General features: G+C 44.8%; 1 protein-coding gene across 1 annotated transcript in view; it reads left to right on the top strand.

Annotated features, from left to right (window-relative positions):
• The window catches only part of LOC119883121 (membrane-associated phosphatidylinositol transfer protein 3-like), a 133,713-nt gene that overhangs the window by 93,699 nt on the left and 25,744 nt on the right, over nucleotides 1-14,270 (top strand). Inside the window, 2 exon segments of the mRNA XM_038693649.1 lie at nucleotides 7,619-7,776; nucleotides 8,363-8,533. Of these exon segments, the coding sequence (XP_038549577.1) occupies nucleotides 7,619-7,776; nucleotides 8,363-8,533 (329 nt within the window).

The following is a 14,270-nucleotide window of genomic DNA, read 5'->3' as shown; positions in this document are numbered from 1 at the left end:
ATGAACTCTGCTAATATCAGCCTGCTCCTTAAACCAGACAAAGACCCCACACTCCCGTCCAGTTATCGCCCAATATCACTTATTAACGCAGATCTTAAAATCATCTGCAAAACCCTAGCAAGAAGGCCAGAGAAGGTCACTCCTGGTCTAATACACTCTGACCAAACAGGATTTATTAAGGGCAGGCACTCCACCAACAATACATACAGGCTACTTAACGTAATACACTATGCCACTATTCATAACCTGAAAACTACAGTTGTTTCTTTAGATGCAGAGAAAGCATTTGACAGAGTAAATTGGAAATTTCTTTTCGCTACTTTATATAAATTTGGATTTGGAAACTCTTTTATAGATTGGATTAAAATCTTATACAGTTCCCCAAGAGCTTCTGTCAAAACAAATGATCATACTTCTCCATGCTTTAGTCTCCAGAGGGGTACCAGGCAGGGTTGCCCACTCTCTCCCTCGCTATTTGCTATTTTTATAGAACTGCTAGCAGCTGCTATCAGACAAAATAATAATATTAAAGGGATTCAAACAGAAAATATACACCACAAGATAAGCCTTTATGCAGATGATGTATTACTTTTCCTCCTAAACTCACAAACTTCTCTTTCTGAGACAATCACACTTATAGATAAATTCTCATCCATCTCAGACTACTCCATTAACTGGAGTAAATCCATAGTTTTACCTGTAAAGTGTGATTTCCAGAGTATATCTACTACACTGCTAAAGTCTGGGAATATTAAATATCTGGGTGTCAATATTTCCTCCAGGCTGTCAGAACTGACATGGCTAAACTACACGCCTTTACTTAAATCAATAGAGGATGACCTTGTACGGTGGACATCATTACCTATATCACTCATGGGAAGAGTCTCCACCATAAAAATGATGGTCCTACCTATTACCTGTTTTCAATGTCACCCACCAAACCCTCTGCTGTCTGGTTTAAATCACTGGACTCAAACATCTCAAAATTTTTGTGGAAAAATAAACCCCCATGAATCAGTTTAAAAACTATGCAAAAAGCAAAAGACTGTGGTGGTTTAGAACTGCCAAATTTTTATCATTACTTCCTGTCCAATAGACTACAATATATCTCAAAATGGATCAATCAGAGCTCCCTGGACCACTCATGGATGGACATAGAACAAACATTCTGTAAGGAAATTAAAATTTCCGATATGCCATTCCTCAGTTCCAGCATCAAACGTCATACCTGCTTTAAAAGCATTAACATAAGCACTTCCTTGGCAGCTTGGTGGGAACTTCTCAAAATATCTGGTTCTTCACCTATCCCATGCAGATTTACCCCAATCTGGAATAATCCTGACATCCTGCAAAATAAGAAAACACTAAATTCCCCACTGTGGTATGACAAAGGGATAAGACATCTAGAGCATGTAATGCAAGGCAGTAACTTTATTCCATTCCAGGATCTAGTGGCACAATATGGAATTAGCCATAATAGATTTCTGGAATTTCAACAGTTTAAATCCATAATTCAGGCTAGATTTAAGGATAAAATAATGGACTTAGATTTACCTCCAATGATAACAGACTTTCTTAAACTCTCGCCTCCAAAACTGTTATCAAAAGTATACATGTTAATGTTAAAAACAGATAGTTCAATCTCTCTCCCATTCTTAAAGTGGGAGACAGATCTATCCATTAGTCCAGACCAAAACATTTGGATGCAGATATGTTTAAATACCTTTAGAATGACTACAAATCCCAATCTACAACTTATACAGTATAAAACTCTCCATAGAACACACTATACTGGACAAAGGATGTTCAGAATGGGTCTTATGCAGTCAAACATCTGCCGGAACTGCTCAGGTAACATATCTGATAGTTACATGCATGCTATGTGGCAATGTACACCTGTTCAAAAGTTCTGGCAGAAGATATGTGAAGACCTATCGATATGGCTAAGTTACCCCGTCCCAGTTTCCCCATCACTCTGCGTGCTGGGGGACCTAAGTGACATTAGTATAGAGGTTGACACATCATACATGCTTCTCACTGCTTTATGCATCACCAAGAAAACTATCCTCAATCGGAATATAAGAATATAAGTATCACCCAATATCGGAATCACCTTATAGATCACATTAGCATGGAGAAAATGACTGCTGTAAAAAAAAAAACAAATTGACACAATTCCAATCTCTCTGGTCCCCCTTGATCAACTTTATCACTTAATGGGGGTGGGTGTGTACTGCCTTGCTGGTCAGGGTCCCGTATGGCCGGTAGGTGTGTCTGGGGGTGGGTTGATTCTTAGATGCATTGCGTGGGGGACTTTTTTTTTAAATGTTGGTTGATGGCGTGGTGGTGGTGGGGGGGGCGGTGGTGCGGCGCTCGGGATGCCTAGGGCGTGGGCTTGACGGGGGGACCGGTGTTTGCCTCTGCTGCGGGGTGGGTAGCCACTCTGCTTGGGCGTCGTGCGGTTGTTGGTATCGGTGCACGGGTGGTGATTTTGACTCGCGCGCTGTGCGGATGTGGTGGCGCTCGGTGCTTGGCTGCCTCTCTGTGTGTCCTGTGTGTGGGTCCGGGTTGGGGGGAGGGGGCGGGTGGCCGGCATGGCGGTGGGGTTTGGCGGGAGGGGATGCTTGTGGTGGGTTGCGGTCCGGTGGTGAACGTGCAGTGTGGGTCACGGTGTAGCCGTGGGTGGGGTCTGTGGTCTCCCTGGCTGCGGGGGGGATGGGGGGTTTGCGCCGGCTGGCATCTCTCCTGTGCAGCGCATTACTTGGCTGTTGTGTGCCGCTAGTTAGATTGGTAGCGGGGTAGTGTTGGTTGGCTCACCTGTAGGTCGTTATTGGCTTGCGTGCTTGTCGGGGGTTGGGGGCATCAGGTGTGGGCCTGGACTGGGCTGGTGTGCGGCTCTGTCCTGTGTGCATGCTGTGCATCCTGATAATTGCATTTCGGTTCTCTGAGGGGTCTGGCGAATGGTTGTTGGAGGGGTGGGGGACCGGGAAGAAGGGGTTGACGGGGTGGGTTGGGGGTACGGGCTGGTCCTTTTTGAGCTGGTTGGGGGGTGTCTCCTCTGGATTTTAGTGCCCAGACTGGATGCTTGGTGGTTGTGCGGGGATCCTGTGTGTGGAGGGATTGTGCTTTGTGCATTGTGGGGGAACGGTGAGGTGGGGGGGGGTGGCAGTGGGGCTGCCGGAGGGGCCCCGGTGAGGATGGGGGGATGGTTGGACTTTGGGTTGGGGCTGCACTGACCTGCCTCGGGGGTGTGTGGGGGTCTGGGGATGGGCAGGGTTGTCGCTGACTCTGGGGTGCTGCCGGTGCTAGAGGAGCTCTTGCTATAAGCCCTGGGCTGGAGGGACCTGGCATGGGGGATGTCAGCTGGCGTCGGCGGCCTTAGTTTTTATTGGGGGGTGCACGGTGACCTGTGCGGCGCGTTTGCTGCCGGGCTGGGACTTGCTGCTGGTGTTTCTCTCCGCTGGCTTTCGCTGTTGTGTTGTTGCGTTTGCTCTCTCTCGTTTGCCTGACCTCGCACGCGGGTTTCGCAGGGGGCTGCTGGGCATTGGGTGTCGCCGTGCTCGCACAGTGTGCACGTTGGGCTCGTCACTTGTGCATTGGTGTTGATGATTGCGTGGCATTTGGGCATTTTGGTTGTTCGCTGCACGGCAGTGGGGTGCTGGGTGGTGGGGAGCACTGGTCTATGTTGTGTGCGCGCTGCGGTCGATCCGGGCGCTGCTCTTCCGCGGGTTACGCTTTTTGCGTTCCATCGGCATTATGTTGTCAACTGGCATTTGGGTCGGGGTCTTCCGCGTTTGCATTGCGGCGCATCTGGGAGTCTTTGTTTTTTTTTGATTGATTTATTCTTTTTCTTTCTCCCACCCCTATTGGCTACTGGGGTTCTTGCCTGCCTGTTGCTGGGGTAGGTGTGGCACAGTCGTGGCATCCCACTCTCACTAACAACTACATTCTTTAACAGGCTTTAACAGACACATTCACCCACACGCACACAGACACAATCAGTCTCACACATAGACACAAACAAATTTAGGTTGTCCCTGGTAGAATTATTCCTGATGCTTTTCTTTCAGTTACTTATTTAATTAATTATTATTCCAGCTCTCGTGGCTGTGCTGTGTTGCTTATTTAGTATGCTGGACTGTTTCTTGTTTCATTTTTCTCTTAGCTGTCTTACTATGTCAGCTGTTCATTGCTGCTGTTCGGCTGGTTGTCTTTTACTATTATTATTATTTTTATTGTTTGTTTTTGTTTGTGTTTGTTTGTTGTTGTTTTTCTCCTCCCCAAGCCCCCCTCTCTTTTCTATTGCAGCTTTCTGCAATTGGTGTTTCCCACTGCTTTTCCCTGTTGTCCCCACCTTCCATCCCCCTTTCCCCCTTCTCTTACAGGTGTTGTCCTTTCTCTGTGCTGTCTGTTTGTGCCCCTCCATCCCCGTGTCTGCCCCCCTGTCATATTTTCATATTTCATATTTTCATATTTATTTATTTATTTCACACACACACACACACATCATCATTTTTAAGGACAAATTACAATGGTAACAGGAAGGTTATTGTGTGAAAAGGGGGAACCCCAAAGAAGCTATTAAAGCTTTTAAGAGGGGGCCCAATATCTACATACAACATATAACATTCAAGAAAAACTCACGCCATAAAAACAAATAAATATAAATACAACAAAACACAAGCGCTACAAACAAACAACCTGTCCGGCCCGGTGACAAATGAATACATAATTAAATAAATAATAAAACAGACAAAGGAGTATTTTAATACTCTCTTCTTAAAGTAAAATCTGTCTGGCACAATATGGTATCCAGGTCATCATACTCTATACCAGGCTGCTGGGCAGGACAGGTTTAAAAAAAAAGAAAAGAAAAAAAAAAAGAAAAAAGTACGCTGTGATGAATTTAACTCCTTTGAAGTTGTCACTCTTAAACTTGGAGGGCTGCAACCTATCATACTTCTTATAATTTATCGCCCCCCAAAACCGCCTGGAGGATTTTTATCAGAACTTCCTGAATTTTTATCTACTCTGGTTTTAAATTATGACAGAATTGTCCTTTGTGGCGATTTTAATATTCATGTTTATGACCCCACCAATGTTAATGCAACTGATTTTTTAAATATGGCCACTTCTTTTAACTTCAAACAACATGTCAAAGGGCAAACCCATAATCGTGGTCATACACTGGACTTGGTTTTTACCCTGGGTGTCAGCATTTCCTTTGTGGAATTAGTGGACATGACCATATCTGACCATAGATGTATTGTTTTTAGCTGCAATTCGCCTGTTACTCATGCCGCCTCACCAAGCTCTGTGTGTTCTCGCATCTTTAATGAACAAAGTGTTTCAAAGTTTTGCGCATTCTTTCAGAGCCAAAGCCAACATCTGTCTGATTCCAATACCAACAATCTGGTTGATCACTTCAATCATATCTGCTTGTCGTCACTAAATATTACTGCTCCTCTAAAGGTTAGGCCTATGTCTGAAGCTAGTAAGCAATCCTGGATAAATGACAGCATTCGCAGCCTAAAAAGGGAATGCAGGAAAGAAGAGCGCAGATGGAAAAAATCCAGTCTCCAAGTCCATCTCAGTCTGAAGGATTTATTAATTAACTACAATACCTACAAAGTTTTTACTGAAAGTAATGGATTCTGTTGGGCCCCATTTGATCTCTGTTTTTAACAGCTCCCTATCTACTGGTTGTGTCCCTGATTATTTTAAAACGGCTTGCGTGAACCCACTTTTAAAGAAACCTGGTTTAGATCCCTCCCTCCCACAAAATTTTAGACCAATTTCAAAACTGCCTTTTATTGCAAAGATTCTAGAAAGAATTGTGTCCAAACAACTGCTCACTGTACTGGAAAATAACAAATTATTTGAAAAGTTTCAGTCTGGTTTCAGGAAGTACCACAGCACTGAGACTGCCCTGCTTAAAGTCACCAATGACCTTTTAATGTCTGCTGATGAAGGTATGTGCTTAGTCCTGGTACTCATGGACCTTAGTGCTGCTTTTGACACCATTGATCACAACATCATGTTAGACAGACTGAGGCACTGGGTGGGGATCTCTGGTACGGCCCTAGAATGGTTTTCATCCTACCTGTCAAATAGGAAGTTTTGCGTGTCTGTAAACATGTCTCTTCATTCTGTCCAGTTAAATATGGTGTGCCTCAGGGGTCGTTCGTAGGACCCATTTTGTTTTCCTTGTATCTGCTTCCCCCTGGACATATTATCCATAAACATGGTATTTCTTTTCATATTTATGCTGATGACACACAAATGTACTTGCCCGTCAGATCCACAGACCCTGGAATGCTGAGTTCACTTACCGACTGCCTTTGTGAAGTCACAAAATGGATGTCAAATAATTTCCTCCAGCTGAACTCAGACAAAACAGAAATCCTGGTCATTGGGTCCCAGCAGATGGCAAAACAAATACTGCCATCTGCTGGTTCCCTAGTAAATCACATTAAGCCTGTTGCAAAGAACCTTGGTTTGATAGTAATTTAAATTTCATGCAGCACACCACAAAGCTTGTTCAATCATTTTTTTATCAACTTAGAAATATAGCAAAAATTAGATCTATGTTACTTAGGACACCGAGACCATTTTACACAACTTCATCTCATCACGCCTGGATTATTGCAACAGCCTTTTCACTTGTTTAACCCAAAAATCTACTGATCGACTCCAGACTGTCCAGAACTCAGCTGCCAGGCTTTTAACCAGAACAAAGAAATATGACCACATCACCCCTATTTTAGCTTCATTACACTGGCTCCCAGTATGTTTTAGAATTGACTTTAAAATTTTATTGATCACTTTTAAAGCTCTTCATGGCCTCTCGCCTTGTTATATTTCTGACCTTTTAGTCCCATACGCACCAGCACGTACCTTGAGATCCTCGGGCAGGGGTCTGTTGTCTGTTCCAGAGTTTCGACTGAAAACTGAAGGGGACAGAGCGTTTGCAGTCAGGGCCCCGAGGCTCTGGAATAACCTGCCCGAGTAAGTCAGGTCGGCTGAGTCAGTGAACTCTTTTAAGTCCCTTCTTAAAACATACTTTTATAGAAGAGCCTTTCCCAATCTTATTTTATCCCTTTTATTTTATTCTATTTTACTAATTTTATATTTATCTTAAATGTGTATTTTAGTCTTTTCAATGTTTTCTTGCTTTTATCTTGTATTGTTTTTGTTTTATAGTCTTTTGGGTATTATTGTCTTTACACTTGTTAAAGAACTTTGTAGCTTGTTTTTGAAAAGTGCTCTACAAATAAAGATTATTATTATTATTATTATTATTATTATAATTGAGTTGAAAATATTCAACTCATGCGAATTCCTTCGCGTCACTTCGCGTCGCCCGACAGGAAATCGCGGCTCTATGTGTTTTTGCATTGACTTTGTATGTAAACTCACCGCCCCGAACGCCCGCTTCACTTTTGGTCTGAAAGCACCATAAGACAATTCAGTGAATTAGCATCACTGAGTTTGAGCATAGGGAACGGTTAGCGTAAGCATCCAAAAAGTAAAGGACCACACATTTGAAGTGGAAGGCTACAGAAAATTGTAATGCGGCGAGAAAATTCAGTATTGTGTGTCCATGTCTGCTCCCTAGTTTGATGAAGGACAGTGTGGAGGCTCGCGGCGGCAGTAGCACCAGTCTGGTGTTGAACCCCGGCCGATTTGACTTTGAGGTGTCAGACTGCTTCTTGATGGGCTGTCCACTGGGCCTTGTGCTGGCCATGAGACGCACTGTGCTGCCTGCCGTCCAGGGTAAGAATCAGACACATGCAAAACACATCAGGGAATGAAATTCTTCATACATACACATTTACAGAAGTATCTGCAAATGTCTTTGTACACACAGACAAACAGCCTATTTTGTGTGTGCGTTAGTCTCCAGATGTTTTACTGTTTTGTTGTTATTCTATTATTATCTTCTTTTTAGCTTGTCAGTCAACTGTAAGGCATTTTGACTTGCACTGACCTGTATGAAAGATGCTAATCCAGTCAAGTTTCAGATTGATTGAAATGTGATATTGCTTGATAGTTTAATCATTTATATATATATTTTTGATGATGATTGGATCAGTTTCAACAGATTTTAAGATGGATCTTGCCCTTGCTCTCAAAACAAACAAGGTCCTCTGATGGCAAGCTCAGAATATTCTTCCACTCACAGAAACAGGCAGAAAACACAACTGAGCTGGTGATAAGGCCTATGTGGCAGAATAATAAAACAACAACAAACTGATGCCGTTTCCAAATTCTCTTCTGTCTAATATTACTCATGTGGCTCAGCCACTGAAAATCCTCTTCCTAATGGCTTTGTCTGTCCATTGCCTTTTCTTCCCCTCAGTGAGCCAGCTCCATCCAGCCTGCTCTCAGATTTTCAACCTGTTTTACCCTTCGGACCCTTCAGCCTCCAGACTAGAGCCGCTGCTTCAGCCTCTCTTTCACAAGTTGCCACCATTTGCTGTTCCCCGCTATCAGCGCTACCCTCTAGGAGATGGACGCTCAATGCTCATAGGTAGGACAAGTGATTTGAGCCTGGAAATCAATTTACCAGCGTGGGAAGGCAGCTCCTCCTGAATATTTCATTGGTTAATCTATTTTCTGGTGTAATTGTAATGCCATATTAATAACCTTTTGGATTTTGCATTTCAAAGCTGGTGTGAAACCTTTGAGGAATCCTGTTATTGGGACTAGATTACAGCAGCAGAAAGATTCTATGACTAAGTAATGTGAATTTTCACAGACACACATGCACAGAGACATGGATGCACACCTAAACCTCGATCCTATCTGTGGCAGCTTGCCATGCAGAGCTAAATCCTGCCCTCAAAGCCTGAAGTTTGAAGTAATTATACTTCATCTTCTTGTGGTGCAGTAACGTTACCCTGCCACTCCTCTCTGAGGATCGGGCACAGTATGTGAGATATTTGTCTGCTAGACATGGCACAGTACTGATGTAATCCCCCAGGAGGGCTTAGTTGTAGAGACTGAGTTCTTAATGAGCCACTGATTTATTTGAAGCATGTTTTAGCCCACTTTTGGGACATAGAGACTCCCTCTAAACAGCAGTTATGACGCATCGCCTGGTTCCCTTGCCTCTCCACCTACCTCACTGAGAGAAAGTAGGGCAAGGACTGATTGCTTGAGCTAACAGCCTGCGAGCATGAACCCAGAACAGAAAACTCTGTGCTTTGGTGCAAGGCTTAGAACAATTTAAAACACTTTACCTTAAAATGCAATCATTAGAAACATGTATATAACCCAAAGCAAATGATTAATTATGCTTATTCTTACCATTCGTAAGATCAGAACAGAAACAGATTATTTAAACATAGATGCTGCATATAGAACATTGGTTATTCATTTGACAAATTTGTTTGCCTGTTAAGAAAAGCTGGGAGCAAAGAGGAAAAATGCCCTTCATAGGATAAAAATTAGGCTTGTAGCAACTGTGGTTTCTTTTGCTCATCTTTCTTTTGTTCATCTTTTGCAATTTGGTGCACAATTTATTTGAAACTTTGAAAATAAATATAATTTAACCTTAAAAAATGTAGATGTTTATATACACTGAAGAAAATTATAAATGCAACACTTTTGTTTTTGCCCCCATTCATCATGAGCTGAACTCAAAGATGTAAGACTTTGAATGATGGGGCCAGTCAGGAATCTGGTTCCAGTGAGGAGGACCATTCTAGCCTCCCTATGACCTCCTTCACCTTCCCCCCTTTGGTCATGTCTTGCTACATACACCCTTAGGACTCTGGGGGGCGGGCAGGCTGCAGGGCATTTGGTGGGTGGGGCTGCTTTATTGCGGCCTCGCACTGGCCGCCCCTCAATTTTAATTACACATTAGACACCAAGGGCTTGGGGGGTGCGATGGGAGGCTCCACTAGTTGTGGGGTGCCTGTGTCACAACTACCCTCCAATTTTAACTGCACCTTAGTTACCACACACCTTATCTTTACTCCACCATACAACACTTCACAATCCATGACATGCATCCAACACAAAACAATACAGGCAGGCAGAGGGGTTGAAGGAGTTGGGGAGATTCTCATTGGCCTCGTGTTGGCGTCGGGGGTGCCGTGGGGTTGGTGACGGCCTTGCCTGATCTGGGGTGGGCTGGGGGGGGGCATGGCTCCCCTGGCGTGGGGGCCCGCTCTGGACCTAGGGATCTGGGGACTCAGGCTTCTGGCTTTTGCTCATTTCTAGGCGGGTGATGTGTCCCCCCTCTCTCACAGTGGGGGCATTTGGGAGTCTCTGGGGCACATGGCCGGTGTTGTCGGGGAAAGGTTTTGGTGCTCCTCCTTGGGGGTGCTTGACTGGGGGGGCTGGGCCCCCATCCGGGGATGAGATCGGCCTCGGGGGCTGCTGGCTCTGCCTGCACTTTGGGGAGGGATGCCTCTGGCTGGGCTGGGGGACTGTTGGCCTGGTTCTCCCGCGTTATCGCTCCCTGGCGGCGGGGAGCTTCCTGGTACGGCTTTCTGCTGTTCTTCCTTGGGGCAGGGTACAGCTTCCCCTGGGACATGCGGTCTGGGGTCCTTTGCACTTTGGGGGGTCGCGGGGTGCCCTGGCTTCTGGGGGTGGGGTCTCTGGGTTGCGGTTTGCAGGGCTGCGGTGGGATTGTGGGGCGATTGTCGATGCATCTTGATGCATTGTGCTTTTTCCCTGTGCAGGGTCTCTGGATGGCTGCTGGGTGTTTAGTTTGTGCATTGGAGTCCGGGGGAGGCATTTCCTCGTTGGCCTGGAGGGACCAGTTTGCGTCCCTGGTTTGCTTCGTTGGAGTTGTTGGACCCCTCTGGTTACTGAAGTATAAAGTTAGATTTCGGGATGTGCAGTGTGGGTGCGGGGCAGAGCTGTGCTCCGGTTTATTCTGGGCTTGTGCCTGGAGTTCTCAGCCCTTGACGGGTGGGTGGGTTGGTGGTGGGATGCAGCTGAGCTGGTTGATTTTGCCTCGTTGCTGGTGTTGCACGGCGACCTGGGGGCGTGCTGTGCATGGGGGATGTCGGGTGGCGCGGGCGGCCTTAGTTTTTTCCGGCGGTTGGGGGGACGGCGGACTTTTATTGGTGGGTGCACAGTGACCTGCACGGTGACCTGTGCGGCGCGTTTGCTGCCGGGCTGGGACTTGCTGCTGGTGTTTCTCTCCACTGGCTTTCGCTGTTGTGTTGTTGCGTTTGCTCTCTCTCGTTTGCCCGACCTCGCATGCGGGTTTCGCGGGGGGCTGCTGGGCATTGGGTGTCGCCGTGCTCGCGCAGTGTGCGCGTTGGGCTTGTCACTTGTGCATTGGTGTTGATGATTCCGTGGCATTTGGGCGTTTTGTTTGTTCGCTGTGCAGCGGTGGGGTGCTGGGTGGGGGGGAGCACTGGTCTATGTTTTGTGCGCGCCGCGGTCGGTCCAGGCACTGCTCTTCCGCGGGTTACGCTTCTTGCATTCCATCGGCATTGCATTGTCAACTGGCATTTGGATGGTCGTTTTTATTTATGTATTTATTTATTTTATTTTGGGGGGGGGGGTCTTCCACATTTTCCAGCAGAATTATTCCTGATGCTTTTCTTTCAGTTACTTATTTAAATTTATTGTTATTATTCGAGCTCTCGTGGTTGTGCTGTGTTGCTTATTTAGTGTGCGTGACTGTTTCTTGTTTTCATTTTTCTCTTAGTTGTCTCAGCTGTTTATTGCTGTTCGGCTGGTTGACTTTTACTATTATTATTATTTTTATTGTTTGTTTGTGTTTGTGTTTGTTTGTTTGTTGTTGTTTTTCTCCTCCCCATGCAGGTTTCGTTGCTTTCTGCAATTGGTGTTTCCCTCTGCTATTCCCTGTTGTCCCCACCTTCCATCCCCCTTCTCTTACAGGTGTTGTCCTTTCTCTGTGCTGTCTGTTTGTGCCCCCCCATCCCCATGTCTGCCCCCCTGTCCGGCCCGGTGACAAATCAATACATAATTAAATAAATAATAAAACAGACAAAGGAGTATATTTATACTCTCTTGTTAAAGTAAAATCTGTCTGGCACAATATGGTATCCAGCTCATCATACTCTATACCAGGATGCTGGGCAGGACAGGTTTAAAAAAAAAGAAAAAGATGTAAGACTTTCTCTATGTACACAAAAGGCCTATTTCTCTCAAATACTCTTCACAAATCTGTCAAAATCTGTTATTGAGCACTTCTCTTTTGCCGAAATAATCCATCCACCTCACAGGTGCAGACAGCATGGGTAGTGGCTGGCCAAAATAAAAGGCCACTGGAAAATGTGCAGTTGCATCACACAGCACAGTGCTACAGAAGTTTTGAGGGAGCTTGCAATTGGCATGCTGACTGCAGGAATGTCCAACAGAGCAGTTGCCCATGAATCGAATGTTCATTTCTCTACTATAAGCCGTCTCAGAGAATTTGGCAGTGCATCCAACCGGCCTCAAAACCACAGACCACGTGTAACCACACCAGCCCAGGACCTCCAAATCCAGCATCTTCACCTCCAAGATCATCTGAGACCAGCCACCCGGACAGCTGCTGCAACAATGGGTTTGCATAACCAAAGAATTTTGGCACAAACTGTCTGGAACCGTCTCAGGGAAGCTTATCTGCATGCTCGTCGTCCTCATCGGAGTCTCGACCTGACTGCAACTTCGCACAGCCATTGAAGAGGAGTGGACCAACATTCCACAGGTCACAATCAACAACCTGATCAACTTTATGCAAAGGAGATGTGTTGCACTGCGTGAGGCAAATAGTGGTCACACCAGATAGTGACTGGTTTCCGGACCCCCACCCGGACGTCCCCAATAGGATTGAAAGTGAACAATATTTGAGAGAAATAGGCCTTTTGTGTACATAGATAAAGTCTTTGATCTCTGAGTTCAGCTCATGATGAATGGGGGCAAAAACAAAAGTGTTGCGTTTATAATTTTGTTCAGTAAATGATTGTCTTGCTGTTTGTGTGTCACATACAGCGGTGTATTTTATTCCCATGTGGGATGGGCAAAATATTTGGCATGAAACTGAAATAAAAATGTACTTATAAACCCATTCTGACATGCACCTTGTTATGCAAATGTGGTAACAATTTTACACAAAAAATGAAAAGTCAGGATGACAATCTAATTAAGTAGGACCTATTGGTTTTGTCAGGTCCATAAAACCAAATATCCGTACAAAGATTTCAGAATTATCATATTTCATAAAACATACTGTAACAAACGTAACAAGTTGAAACTTAAATGAAATGAAAGCTGTAAAATACAGTCAGAAAGACTTTGTAAGCGGTTTTGAGTGGCAACAGATAAATTAGGCCTGTTCCAAATTAGCTCCATGACATTTTACTAATATGGAAAACAAACCATGACATGTCAGCATAACTGGTCTTGGTCTCAAGTGAGTGGTCTCGAGACTACTTTCTGATGGTCTCGGTCTCGTCGCAGACTTAACCGCATTTGTACTCAGTCTTGTCTCGGTCTTGAACATAGAGGACTCGGAATTTTATTTCAAGACCAGTCAAGACCACAACTTTTGGGAATATCAATAAAATGCCTGTGCATTGTCTGATTTATTTGTTAACATCCTTACTTTGATTGGATGTAGAGCTTATTGCTTCAAATGAAACCAATAACACTAATTAAAAATTTGTTAATACCATTAACAGCAGTCACCCCACCCCGCCCCTCTTCACATGCACTCCAAGAAAGTGAATTCAATTCAATTCAATTCAATTTTATTTATATAGCGCCAAATCACAACAACAGTTATCTCACAGCGCTTTTCATAAAAGAGCAGGTCTAGACCGTACTCTGTGATGTTATTTATAGAAGCCCAACAATTCCCACCAAGAGCAAGCACTAGGCGACAGAGGCAAGGAAAAACTTCCTTTTAAGAGGCAGAAACCTCGAGCAGAACCATGGCTCAGGGTGGGCGGTCTTCTGCCTCGACCTGTTGGGGGTGAAGGAGGGAGAGAGAGACAGAGAGAGAGAGAGAGAGGAAGAGGGCAGGAGAGGAACAGAGAGAAAAAGAGAGGGATGGAAGGAGAGAGAGGGGAGGGAGGCAGCCTACATAATATACACACAGCGGTACAGACAGTAAAGGTGATGTGGCTATAGACTAAATGAAAAATGGTATAGATATTTATAGTAGTGTTAATGATAATAATTGTAATGTTAATGATTATAATAACAATAGGACTAGTAACAATAGTTGTTGTAGCAGAGTGTGTCGAGCAGGAACACGGGGGCAGCAGGTGACCCGCAGCCACAGATCCAGA

The sequence above is a fragment of the Micropterus salmoides genome, unplaced genomic scaffold, assembly GCF_014851395.1.
Source record: "Micropterus salmoides isolate LMB-PRFRI ecotype aquatic unplaced genomic scaffold, ASM1485139v1 Ms_hic_scaffold_3, whole genome shotgun sequence".
Classification (NCBI taxonomy): Eukaryota; Metazoa; Chordata; class Actinopteri; order Centrarchiformes; family Centrarchidae; genus Micropterus; species Micropterus salmoides.
Note: the sequence above shows the minus strand (reverse complement) of the source record. Positions and strands in the feature narration are given on the sequence as shown.